The sequence below is a fragment of the Musa acuminata genome, chromosome BXJ1-2 (genome assembly GCF_036884655.1).
Source record: "Musa acuminata AAA Group cultivar baxijiao chromosome BXJ1-2, Cavendish_Baxijiao_AAA, whole genome shotgun sequence".
In the NCBI taxonomy this organism is placed as follows: Eukaryota; Viridiplantae; Streptophyta; class Magnoliopsida; order Zingiberales; family Musaceae; genus Musa; species Musa acuminata.
In genome coordinates this window covers 11,035,600-11,047,745 of record NC_088328.1, presented here as the reverse complement: position 1 = coordinate 11,047,745, position 12,146 = coordinate 11,035,600, and the positions used below count along the sequence as shown (strand labels likewise).

The window sequence follows — 12,146 nt, the reverse complement described above, 5'->3', positions numbered from 1 at the left end:
TGATGAATAAAGTGATGTTTATTTATTTGGCCGGTGTGAAAAAAAAAAAAAAAATCCAGGATGTGACAAGTCTCCCCTCCGTCGAGCTCGAAAATCAGCCCCTCCCCACCCTCGGAGATGGGGGGATCCCGGCCTCGACGCCAGATCGCTACTGGCACCTTTTCAACGACTCAAGGTTGTCGCCCCTCGGACTAACCATGGGACCCTCGGTCGTGACACCCAAGGTGTTCCTCAGCCTGACCAAGCTAATGCAAGCCATGGCGGGCATGATGCAGACGCCCACTCTACTCATTCCTCATATCGTGTGGCTAGCGGGTCCCCCAACTGACCTGACCCGACAGAGGTCGAGTGGAGAGCAAGTCGGGATAGGGGAAGCTCAAGAGCAAGCGACAGACCCGAGAGGTTCGCCCGAGTAGAGCATACCCGCACCCTACTAAGTCACACTACCCCACTTCGAGCGTGACATCGTATCGTTTGACTCGGCGGACGACTCGCTCAGGGCCTAGCTGTCCCGGGTCAACCAATTCTTAGACGAGTTCCAGCGCGAGTTCCAAAAATCGCAGAGTGAGTCCAACGAAGGTGGCTCAGGCAAGTCCCCTTTCACTCATGAAGTACTGAGGTTGGCCACGGCCGCTGCAAAGGCCGCCGTGTTGGAGGTCACCCCGTCGCCCACCCCGCCGAAGTCCGTCAGGTTGGCCACGTGGGCCCGACATCCTCCTGCCCCCGCCGCCGCGAAGTGCAAGGCTTCTAGCTCCGTCGCACCACTTGCCCGCCGATGGTGGCGATGGCCCTTAGCGATCCCTATGTACGCCGTCGTTACCACCGTCCACAGCACTAAAATCATCAACACCTGCACGTAACTGAGAAAAGTTGGAGTTTGAAGGATTAAAGCTTTGAGATAGGATTACTGGGAAAAAGAAAAGAAAAGGAGAAGAGGTGTTACACGGAATATTGGCTGCGAGTGCTCCATTGTCAGAGAGATGTGTCAGAAACAGAATGCTTCCACGGCTCGGCTCTTGTTCTATATATAGAGAGAGATGGAGAGAGAGAGAGAGAGAGGAAGGCTAATTATAAATTATGTATTAGTTAATTTCAGTATGTTGATTCGAGCTAATTATAGATTATTTATACTGCAAACTTGAGTATGCATAACTTTAGATAGTTATATTATCCTTGGTTGAAAATAACATGTTTGTTGAGACAGTCTGGTCTGGTCTCTCCTTTAAAATGTGATTTGTCCTACTCCAATGATATATTTTAGTTGACATATTATTGAGCAACACATAAGTCTTTTGTTACCACAATAATAAAATCGTAAACTCTTAACCATTTGTACTTGACAAAAGCTATCATGAATTAATCTGTCTCTCTGCTCTAATAAACTTAAATGGATTGATTATCATCATATTAAGATTAATTTATTTTAAGTTGGCCCTTATAGGCTTGTACAATGGTTGCTACTTTCTTAATCATGACACTAGACCTATTTGTTATCATTATAATATTTTCACCCCTATTTATTATCATTATAATGTTTTGGCTTGACCCTTTGGCATATTTTTTTTTCTGAAATTATTGTTATTCTAGCAATACGTTGAACCATATCATGAGAATTTCTTTTTTAATTGGTTCTTACATTATCTGATATAGAAGCCTTGTAACTAGTATCACATCCAACTAGGGTAAATTGCAAGATTATACCTTTTTAATACATTTTGTTTTATTGAACTTTCGAATCTAAGTTGTCATATGAAAAAAAATATAAAGAGTGAAAAAAGAGAATCTAGTTCTCTTTTTAGATTGATATATAGTGGGTTTTAGATTCGAAGATGGTGTCCTTGTAGATTTCATAAAGTTCTTTCCAGATGAAATCGAAAGATATACATTGTAGATCCGATATATTATTATTTAATTTTAATTCTGAATTAATTTTTTTTCATATTACATATAGAATATTACAGATTTTATGTTTACAACTGATATCATAACCTATGTTCTTGAGATTAAATACCTTAGATCTTTTATTTTCTGATTTATGATGCATAAATTATTCATATATATTATCGATTTAAATTCTTATCTAAATGTGAAAAAAAAAAATTTTCATTGGTGCTCACATCATCTGATACGGTAGCCTTGTATAATATAGCATCTTTCCACATGTCTTACATCAGATTGCACCCTTTTAACACTTTCATTTTTTGTTGGACTTCTATAATGTTATGTAGGATATATTCTATTGGCGAGACTGCTTTGCATGTTGATCCTTTTACTTAGCTTGTGATTAGATTGGATCTACCAAGTTCGTGCTCCTTGATAGGCATTTTTTTCTTCTTTCTTTGTGGCAATATCACTTTTGTTGAGAAGTTATGACATGGTTCATTTTTATTTTTTAGTTTAAATTTATTTTTTTTCTTGCCTACTTCATGATTCTACCTGGCTTTCTTGACTAACAATATTTGCCCCTACAGTACTTCTTATATCATGACAATATAGTTTATACCATTAAGGCATAAACTATAATGTGATGATATAATGATTAGTGGCAATTGCTAGTCATATTACGAGCCATTCATACAAGTGGTATATAATTAAGTTTTGTATGTGATGTAACAAATGATTTAAAGAGAAATAAATGATTCAATGATATGATTAAATAATAGTATTAGTATTGTATGATTAAATAATAGTATTAGTATAGTATTCGAAATGTGAATCATAGTATTCATTCTTATGAGAATGGGAATAAAAAACAAGAGATATAGATGAATGGAAGTTTAACTTCTATGGAAGCACTTCTCGTGATTTAATTGATTTATTTTATTCATTTCCTACATGCAGAGGAAGAGGACATTATTTTCAAATAAAATAAAAATAGGTTTACTCTACCCATTTTTACCTTCCAAGATAGATTAACTAACCTAAAAAAAATTATATTGACATGTATTTTTATTGACCAATCAGAATTACATTCTAAGACCAATAATTGTCTCAAAAGATCCAATACACACATATTATTGGACCCTTTAAATAAGAGTCAAGAAGATCCTATGAGAATATGTTCACATAGAAGATGTAAAAGAGATTTTGGACACTCTACAAAAGCATTTCACAATTGGTTTATCTAAGAATAAGTTTTCATTTTAAATCCATTACAATTATTTGATCTTCTTTTTCTAATAAAAATAGAAAGAAAAATTTTGTAAAGAAAGAAGAAATATTATTTTTAATCTTTTTGGTACAATATGTATTTTCATGAAATAATCATAATCAAATTAATGTATCTAAGAATAGTAACTATGAAGTCACTATTCTTAGATACTTATATCCAGGTATTTCACAGTTGAATTAAGTTAAAAAATACTTAAAGTTAGCGATTTATCAATAGATAATGTTGCCCCAATACCTAACAAAAGAGCTGCTAATAAAAAGACTATTGTAGCTATTGGATGATGAAATAGATTTTAAAATTTATTAATATTCTTTAAAAAAAAGTGCTGTGAATAATCTCATTGGTATTCAAACTATTAAAAAAAATACCTAATAACTTATTGGGCATTGTACGGAGTATTTATAATACAGGAACGAAGTACCATTTGGGTAATATTTTCAAAGCCTACATTACTAATGATGGTTCTAGAATTACCAAGCCTACATTACATGCAATAGTACCTAGAATTACTACTGAAAAAAATATAAAATATCATTGGGCCATGCGGGTTCTTCATAATAATTATGCCCTATCTCTTTAGCCATTTTAGCTCTTAATATAGTATTATTTGATACGGTGTATTTTGGGCCCAAGATACATCACAACTGAAGCAACATGTTAAGTCAGAACTGTACCAAGAAGTTATTCCATATGTCCCATCCTGAGAGGGTCATAAGTGTCACCCCATCCCTCGAGAGTCAGCGGCCACGCCGAACCGACGTGCTATTAACCCTCGTACAATAGTATAAAGCCCCTGGCCAGCATCCGGCCAGAGGGGAGAGGAAGGAAGAAAAATAGAAAACAATCCACCCACTACTAACTTGCTCATCGAAGGGGCCAAAGTCGGGGATCACCCTATGAGGGCCATTTCTGCAAGCGAATGACCACTCGCGAGCCGCAAGCGTCTCAACCCAAGGGTCGCCATCCAATGCGCAAGGACGAGCCGTCAATCGGTCGGAGCCTGACCAACGCCAACAAGCATCCCTTCCCGAGGGCACGACCACCTCGTCATCCAGCTCACTCGACAGAAGGCTCCTAACATTGACCTATGGACCAAACCGTGCTAACTCATCAGCCATGGTATACTTGTTCACTAATATTTTGGCGCTAGAAGGAGGGCCATGTCGTAGAAGCATGTCGTAGAAGCTCTCCCCGAGGGAGAACCACCGACCGGTCTCCCCTCCGTCGAGCCCGGAAATCAGTCCCTCCCCACCCTCGGAGATGGGGGGATCCCGGCCTTGACGCTAGATCGCTACTGGCACCTTTTCAATGACCCAGGGTTGTCACCGCTTGAACTAACCACGGGACCCTCGGCTGTGACACCTGAGGCATTCCTCAGCCTAACCAAATAAGTGCAAGCCAGGGTGGGCATGATACAAACGCTCGCTCCGTTCATTCCTCAAATCGTGTGGCTAGCAGCTCCCCCAATTGACCTGACCCGACAGAGACCGAGTGGGTAGCAAGTCGGGATGGGGGAAGCCCGAGAGCAAGCGACGGACCCGAGAGGTCCGCCCGAGCAGAGCATACCCGCACCCTGCTAAGTAACACTACCCCACTTCGAGCTTGACACCGTATCGTTTGACTTGGCGGACGTCTCGCTCAGGGCCCAACTGTCCCGGGTCAACCAACGCCTGGACGAGTTCTAGCGCGAGTTCCAAAAATCACCGAGCGAGTCTAGCGAAGGCGGCTTAGGTAGGTCCCCTTTCACACAGGAAGTACAGGACAAGTCGGTACCCCTCAACTTTAGGCTGTCGGCATAGGAGACATATGACGACGGCTCCGATGCCGCGGAGCATGTCTCCGCATTTTGGGCTTAGATGGCCCTCTATGGCACCTCCGATGCATTGATGTGCCGGGCATTTCCGACCACTCTTAGGGGACCGGTACGAGCGTGGTTCAATTGACTGCACCAATCTTCGGTCTTGTCCTTTGACCAGCTCACTAGGGAGTTCGAGTAGAACTTCCTCATCAGCATGCAACCTAGGCCTTCCATGGCCAACCTGCGAACTTCCTCTTAATATAGTATCGTTCTAGTCAAGTTTTTTTGTTATTGGGATAAGTGAATTCTTATGGATCCACCCCCCAAAGGAACCAAATATGATAATTTTTCATCATTCGACTCGAGCAAGAATGAAATGAATGGTAAAAATAGATTCGTATAAAATCTACTTTTCATACATATCTCAACATATCATATATAATGACTCTATGTAAGAAAAGATTTACTAAATTCTATTTTCTAGGGTTGCAACTAATTTAGTTCTTATAAGTAAATGCTCGATATCCAAGTCAGCTTATAAATTTGATCATAATCAAAGTGTTTTTTGGATTGTCTCATATTTTTTGATTGGTGTTTATCCCCCTAATATCTTGATTTTTTTACGTACAAAATATTTACTTATTACTAATAAAGTCCAACCTATGTTCTTCCTACTGGGAAAAAACATATTAAAGCGGAATATTCTTTTCCCTTTTTTGTGTATCAAAATGGGTTCCTCATCAAAATACCAACTTGATATCTAAATGAAAATATCAACTAGCACAACATAAATAATAGAGTAAATAATCAATCACACAGTGAGACCAAATCTTTTAACGTGGAAAACCCAGTGTGGGAAAAACCATGAGACCGTAGTCCATTTTAAACTTCCACTATCAATAATAATGATAACAGGTTTACAATAGGTCTTCTCTAGAATAATCAGAGGATCACAATAACATCAAGAACATAGATCTTGGCTTTAGCATATCGGATGGATCTCCTAAAAAGAGAATTCTAGGTCTCAAAGAGTAGATATAGCAGGAAAGTACCATAGAGAGGGTAAACTATAGATCAACACCGTTAGGATTGTAGAGTTTGCTGCAAGGATTCTCCACATAAAATTTGGGCCAAAACTGACAACGTTTGGCTGCCGATCATCAAGCAAAAAACTCAGAAACCTAATCTTTCTCTCTCCTTCTCTCTCCTCTTTTCTCTCTCTGCGCCGCAGCTTGCTGCATGCTCATCTGCACACACACACGCTGCACGCTCTCATTTTTTTTGCTACCCTCACCTTTTGCCCTTTCTTTCAATTATTGATTTGGCCTTAATAGACCCAATTCTCCAAGCCCACATTTGGGCTGGACCCAACAATTCTACCCCTCCAGCTCATATGATGGGCTGTACCAAGCCCGCACTTTGGTTACATGCTTCAAGCTACTCTTTAGGTAAAGACTTTGTCAACATATCTAAACCATTCTCATTGGTATGCACTTTTTCCAATTGTAATTCTTTCAACTCAAGCACATCACGAATCCAATGATATCTCATATCAATATGCTTGGATCTAGAATTATATGTTGAATTCTTGGAGAGGTGAATGACACTCTGACTGTCACATTAAACAGTATATCCTTCCTGTTTCAAGCCCAATTCCTGTAGAAACTTTTTCATCCATAAAACTTCCTTACAGGCTTCAGTAATTGCTATGTATTTTGATTCTGTGGTTGATAGAGCAACACACTTCTGTAACTTAGACTGCTAAGAGACTACTCCTCCTGCAAATGTCATCAAGAATCCCGAAGTAGCCTTCTTGGAATCAGTATTACCTGCCATGTCTGCATCTGTGTAACCTTCTAACACAGGTTCATCACTGCCAAAACATAAACATAACCTGGAAGTACCTCTTAGATATCTTAATATCCATTTCATTGCTGCCCAATATTCCTTTTCAGGATTAGAGAGAAATCGGTTAACAACTCCAACTGCATGAGCTATATTTGGCCTAGTATAAACCATAGCATACATCAAACTGCCTACTGCAGATGAGTAAGGCACTCTGGACATTTTTCTTTCTTTCTACTTGTAGGACATTGTTTCGAACTAAGCTTGAAATGTCCTGCAAGTGGAGAACAAACTGCTTTGGCTTTACTCATGTTGAATCTTTCAAGAACCTTTTCAATGTAAGTCTCCTGAGATAGCCAAATCTTCCTTTTCTTCCTATCACGAAGAATCTTCATGCCAAGTATTTGTTTCACCGATCCCAAGTCTTTCATGGCAAAAGACTTACTTAGCTCTCTTTTAAGCTTTCCGATTTTTCCAACATCATGGCCAACAATCAGCATATCATCAATATATAATAATAAAATAATAAAATCATCATCTGAAAATTTCTTCATAAACACACAATGATCAGATGTGGTTCTATCATACCCTTGGCTCATCATAAAGGAATCAAACTTCTTATACCACTGTCTAGGTGCCTATTTGAGTCCATATAAGCTTTTCCTAAGCTTACACACCATATTTTCTTTTCCCTTGACTTTGAAACCTTCTGGTTGCTCCATATAAATTTCTTCTTCTAACTCACCATGAAGAAATGATGTTTTTACATGAAGTTGCTCAACTTCTAAATTCAAGCGGGCAACCAAACCAAGAACAACTCGGATAGAGGACATTTTCACAACTGGAGAAAATATTTCTTCAAAGTCAATACCTTTTTTTCTAACTGAATCATTTCACAACTAGTCGTGCCTTGTATCTTTGTTGTGAGCTATTGTTTTCAGTCTTCAATTTGTAAACCCACTTATTCTTGAGAGCTTTCTTCTCTTTAGGCAACTTTACTGTTAGGATCGAGAGCACGAAGAGGGGGGGGGGGGTGAATTAGTGCAGCGGAAATCTTTCAGCGATTAAAAACGAAAGCTGCGTTAGTTCGATAAAAACTATTTTGATGCAAAAGCTGATTCTAAGATTACTTATGATTAAGTGCAGTTTACGTCTAAACACAGTTTGCGTCTAAACGCAGTTTGCGTCTAAATACAGATTGCGTCTAAGCTCAGATTGCGTCTAAGCGCAGTTTGCGTCTAAGCACAGTTTGCGTCTAAACACAGTTTGCATCTAAGCACAGTTTACGTCTAAGATCAGATTGCGTCTAAGCGCAGTTTGCAGTTATAAATGGAATCAAAACGTAAACGTAAACTGCAAAGAAACTCGTACGTAAAAGCGCAGAAGACAGTTTGCAGTTATAAATCAAAACGTAAACGTAAACTGCAAGGAAACTCGTTCGTAAAAGCGCAGAAGACAATTTACAGTTATAAGTAGAATCAAAACATAAATGTAAACTGCAATGTAAAGATCGTATGAAAACACCGATTTACGTCTGAATGCAGATTCGGAAAGATCAGAACTTAGAAACTTTTTCGTAAAAGCGCAGAGAGCAGTAGCTATGTAGGAGGTTTGCAGTAATGATAACGTGCTCAAAATAAAAGCAAACCAGAGATTTAGAGTGGTTCGGTCAGTCTTGACCTACTCCACTTGTGGCTTCCTCCACCGACGAGGTCACCGATGTCAACTAGAGGCCTTCCTTCAATAGGCGAAGGCCAACTGCCCTTTTACAGTTTCACTCCTTTTGATGGGCTCAGGAGACAACCCTTACAGAACCTTTCTCTCCTCTCTTTACAACTCAAGACTTGAAGAACAGAAAGAGGAGAACATTTGGACTTTACACAAATTTGAGCTCTTAGAATCACAGAAAAGATCAAGAATTCGGTGTAGGTCTGTATCTTTTCAGTGCTGAATGGGTGGGGTATTTATAAGCCCCAACCCAGTTCAAATTTGGAGCTCAAAACGATCAAATCCCGGAATTCCGGGATCAGGCGGTTGCACCTCCTGACTGGAGAGGTTGCACCGCTTGGCAGAGCTCGAAGACTGAGCCTCTGGGCGGTGCCACCTCTGTCAGGGGCGGTTGCACCTCTCTGCCAGAGCTCGAAGACCGAGCTCAGGCGGTTGCACCGCCTGACTGGAGAGGTTGCACCGCCTGGCAGAGCTCGAAACTTGAGCTCTAGCGGTGCTACCTCCTGACAAAGGACGTTGCACCGCCCAGTCTCGCTCGGAGACTGAGCCCTGGGCGGTTGCACCTCTTGGCTGGGGCGGTTGCACCGCCTAGTCTCGCTGGGAGACATAGCCTGGGCGGTGCTACCTCCCTGCCTGGGCGGTTGCACCTCCCACAGCAACCTGGGTCCAAATGGGTTGAACCATTCGACCCAATTTGAGTTCTTCAGGGGCCCAATTGCCCCAGGATTAAGCTAATGGGATCACCTCCCATTTCTAACTTAATCAAAGTGCTAACTACGATTATTTCCTAATACATATTCCGCAGCTTGCTTCGGTGCGTCACTCGCTTCTTCCGGCGAGTTTCCGGCGAACTTCCGTCGATCATCCGATGAACCCTCGGTGATGCTCCTGCGGACTTCCGGCAAACTCCTGGACTACGACGATCCACTTGGCAAGTTCCGATGAGCTCCTTTGGCAAGCTTCTGGACTTCTCGGATTTGTTCCTACAGAACCTCCGACGACTGTCCGAACTTCCGTCGAGCTCTCGAACTCCCAACGTGATCATTGTCATGACTCCGGCGCAACTCCTGCTGCATGTCTTACTTTCATCGTAGTTAATCCTGCACACTTATCTCAACACATACATTAGACAACAAATGACAATTGACTTCATCATCAAAATCCGAGATTCAACATTTACCAAGTCATAGGTGTGGTTCTCAAGCAAGGATCTCATCTCTTCTTGCATGGCTTTAACCCATTCATTCTTATTCTCATGTAGAATAGCTTCTTGGTAAGTTTCTGGCTCTCCCCCATCAGTAAGCATAACATATTCAAGTGGAGGATATCTGGTAGATGGTTGTCGCTCTCTAGTGGATCTTCTTAATGGAATCTCAACTGGTGGTGGAGGTGCTTGTTTAGTTGGTTCAGTATCATCAACTGTTGGTGTATCATCACTGGTATTCTCACTACAATCTTCTTGTTCATCTCCCCCATGATCATCATGAACTATAGGTGAAGGAACTGGACCCAGACTCCAAGGAATATAAACAGAAGTTTCTGGCTGCTTAATATTATCACCATCATCAAACAATTGGTCTTCAAGAATCACAACATCTCTGCTTCTAATAATCTTCTTGTTCATTGGATCCAATAATCTGTACCCAAACTCTTCATGACCATATCCCAAGAAGATACATGATTTTGCTTTACTATCAAGCTTGGACTTCTCATCTTTGGGAATATGAACAAATGCTTTACACCCAAAGACTCTTAAGTAATTATAAGATATATCTTTTCCTCTCCATACTCTCTCTAGAACATCACCTTTCAGTGGAACTGATGGAGAAAGATTTATCAGATCAACTGTAGTTCTCATAGCCTCCCCCCAAAATGACTTTGGTAACTTGGCATGGGAAAGCATGCACGTAATCCTTTCTTAAATGATTCTATTCATCCTTTCTACCACACCGTTCTGTTGAGGAGTTTTAGGAATTGTTTTCTCAAGCCTGATATTATGAAACCTGTAATAATTCTCAAAAGGACCCCTGTACTTATCATCATTATCTGATCGAATACACTTTAGTTTTCTGCTAGTTTCTCTTTCAACACTTACATGAAACTCCTTGAAAACATCGAGTACTTGGTCTTTAGATTTCAAAGCAAAAGCTCACACTTTTCTAGAATAGTCATCAATAAAAGTAACAAAATAAAGAACACCTCCAAGAGTTATAGTTTGCATAGTACAAACATCAGTATAAACTAAATCAATAACATCTGATCTTCTAGATGATGGATATGTCTGAAATGCAACTATGTGTTTTTCCAGCTAAGCAATGATTACAAGATTTAAGAGATGTACCTTGCAACTCTGGTAAGAACTGCATTCTAGCAAGAGTTTGAAGTCCCTTCTCGCTGATATTTCCAAGCCTCTTATGCCAAAGATCTATACTTTCACGTTTTTGAATTTCATTAATCTCTCCTTTGTGTAGCTTAGCTTCCATGACATAAAAAGAGTTAAGTTTCTTTCCTCTTGCCACAATCAGAGAACGTTTAGTGAGTTTCCATTTGCTTTCACCAAAATAGTGTGCAAAGCCCTCATCATCAAGTCTACCTGTAGATATCAAGTTAAGACGAATATCTGGAACATGCCTTACATCTTTGAGTATCAATTTGCTCCCAATACTGGTCTCCAAGCAAATATCTCCAATACCCACAATCTTAGATGTACCACTGTTTCCCATTCTGACATTACCAAAATCACCAACAGTGTAAGATCTAAAGAAATCACCATGAGAAGTAACATGAAATGAAGCACCAGAGTCAATTATCTAGTTACTGTCCTGAGCTACAAGACTAACACAACCTTCATCACAAACAATAGTGATATTACCTTCAGCAGCAACTGTATTGGTCTCTTTCACATTTTTCTTCATTTCATTCTGTTCTCGCTTCCAAAACCTACACTCTTTCTTCATGTGACCTGGCCTGTTACAGTGAAAACATTTTATATCTCTTTTAGACTTAGATCTTCTTCTATATCCATGTGGGTTTCTGCTATGACTTCTTCCACGTTTTTTTTGTTTTTCAGTAACAAATGCCCCAAAAGAAGATTCACCCTGTTCTTTCCTTCTAGCATCTTCATTTAGCAAACTATCTTTAACCATATCTATATTAAGAGTTCCCTCTGGCATGGAGTTGCAAATAGTCACCACATAAGTTTCTCAACTTTCTGGTAAAGAGCTAAGAAGTAGTAATCCTTGCATCTCATCATCTATATTCATTTTCATAGCAACCAACCTGTTTGCAAGACTCTGAAATAGGCTTATATGCTCAACAATGTTACCACCATCTTTATACTTCAAATTTACAAGCCTTATGAGGAGAGAAATTATATTTCCCACTGTCTTTTTCGCAAAGAGATTTTCTAACCTTTGCCAAACAACATCAGCTCTGGTTTCAACAGAAATATGCTCATGCAAGTTTATATCCATCCATCTTCTAATATAGGCAATAGCTTTTCTATGTTTAACTTCCCATTCCTCATCATCCATAGTAGAAGGTTTATCTTTAACCTTGATAGGCTTATATAAATCTTTGCAATAGAGCAAATCTTCCATCAGA

At 39.9% G+C, this 12,146-nt stretch overlaps 1 protein-coding gene across 1 annotated transcript in view; it reads right to left on the bottom strand.

Annotated features, from left to right (window-relative positions):
• The window catches only part of LOC135594700 (probable polygalacturonase), a 45,748-nt gene extending 35,581 nt beyond the window's left edge, over positions 1-10,167 (bottom strand). The window contains exons 1-3 of the mRNA XM_065085161.1: positions 9,922-10,167; positions 4,033-4,257; positions 616-850 (exon numbers count right to left, since the gene is read on the bottom strand). Of these exons, the coding sequence (XP_064941233.1) occupies positions 616-850; positions 4,033-4,257; positions 9,922-10,167 (706 nt within the window). The remainder of the gene's footprint in view (positions 1-615; positions 851-4,032; positions 4,258-9,921) is intronic.
• Positions 10,168-12,146: the final 1,979 nt, after the last annotated feature.